The sequence below is a fragment of the Formica exsecta genome, unplaced genomic scaffold (genome assembly GCF_003651465.1).
Source record: "Formica exsecta isolate Colony F162 unplaced genomic scaffold, ASM365146v1 C16376123, whole genome shotgun sequence".
NCBI lineage: Eukaryota > Metazoa > Arthropoda > Insecta > Hymenoptera > Formicidae > Formica > Formica exsecta.
Genome location: NW_021847537.1, coordinates 1 through 1,022, shown reverse-complemented (window position 1 = coordinate 1,022; position 1,022 = coordinate 1). Strand labels below are relative to the sequence as shown.

Genomic DNA, 1,022 nt, shown 5'->3' with positions numbered 1-1,022 from the left:
TATATATATATATATATATATCTTTTTATACTTCTTGTACTGATAAATATCTATCTTACAGAAATTAATGGTTTTGCTGTCGACATGTATGGTGATGTGACACCTATTGAAATCATTTCTTCCGTTGGTTCGTTATGGAATTTTGGACCTGGTCATCAAGATGCTCATGAGCTGTTCCATGTAGTTCTTAGCGCATTAGATGCTGAAATGCAACCTGCAAATAGAGTATGTGAATCTGCTGGATGGTTAAAAATCATTCCAGCACAAAACTGTCTACAACATAATGTGTTCCACAATGATAGTTAAAGTTGCAAAACAGTGAAAAAAAAATTCTATTTGTTTCTCCAAGATTTTTATAATTAATTAATAAAAAATTAGCTCTTACATGATTCGACGATTATTCATTAACTGTTGCGCTTTCAGAAAGGCTGTTTGTCTGACGCGCTGCCGCCAAGTCCGAATATGGAGTTAAATATGAGAGGAGTGGCTGATAATCTTGAGTCTCAGATTCTAAATCTCAGAAGCGCATCATGCAACGATATTGCATCAGTGAAAAACGGCATTGATACTCCAAAGGGCTTCGACAAGAATTGCAACAATCAAATGATGACCTCGACTTCGTCCATATCGAGCATGTCTCCGAGCATCGGGTGCAGACCCGGTATGATCCTCGCCAGATCCTCGGAATTGCTGTCGCGAAGTGCTCAAAACAATGGCGACTGTAAGAGTCCCTTCAGGTCATGGAAGTCTCTATGCACCATGCCCTTTGTCAACATTCCGTCGGTCTCGGTAGAGATGCATCCGTTCTCGGGTCTGATCACCAGCCAAGTTCAGTGTAGTGGCTGTTCCTGGAAGGTAATTAACACAAAAGTGAAAGATAATACCAATTTTTCTCATATAACTAATTTCTCTCGAAAATAATTTCCTTTGTGCACACAATTTTTCCTTCAAATTTCAATTATCGAATCAAACATTTATCAATAATATGTACTAGATTTTAATATCAATCTGATTTTTTTTTT

At 37.4% G+C, this 1,022-nt stretch overlaps 1 protein-coding gene across 1 annotated transcript; it reads left to right on the top strand.

Moving 5' to 3' along the window:
- Positions 1-33: 33 nt before the first annotated feature.
- Positions 34-855, top strand: LOC115238129 (the record flags this gene model as incomplete). The annotated part of the gene is made up of 2 exons (XM_029811740.1): positions 34-225; positions 424-855. Coding segments are annotated over 2 exons (624 nt in total), but the record flags the coding sequence as incomplete, so codon positions are not given.
- Between the last annotated feature and the right edge of the window lie 167 nt (positions 856-1,022).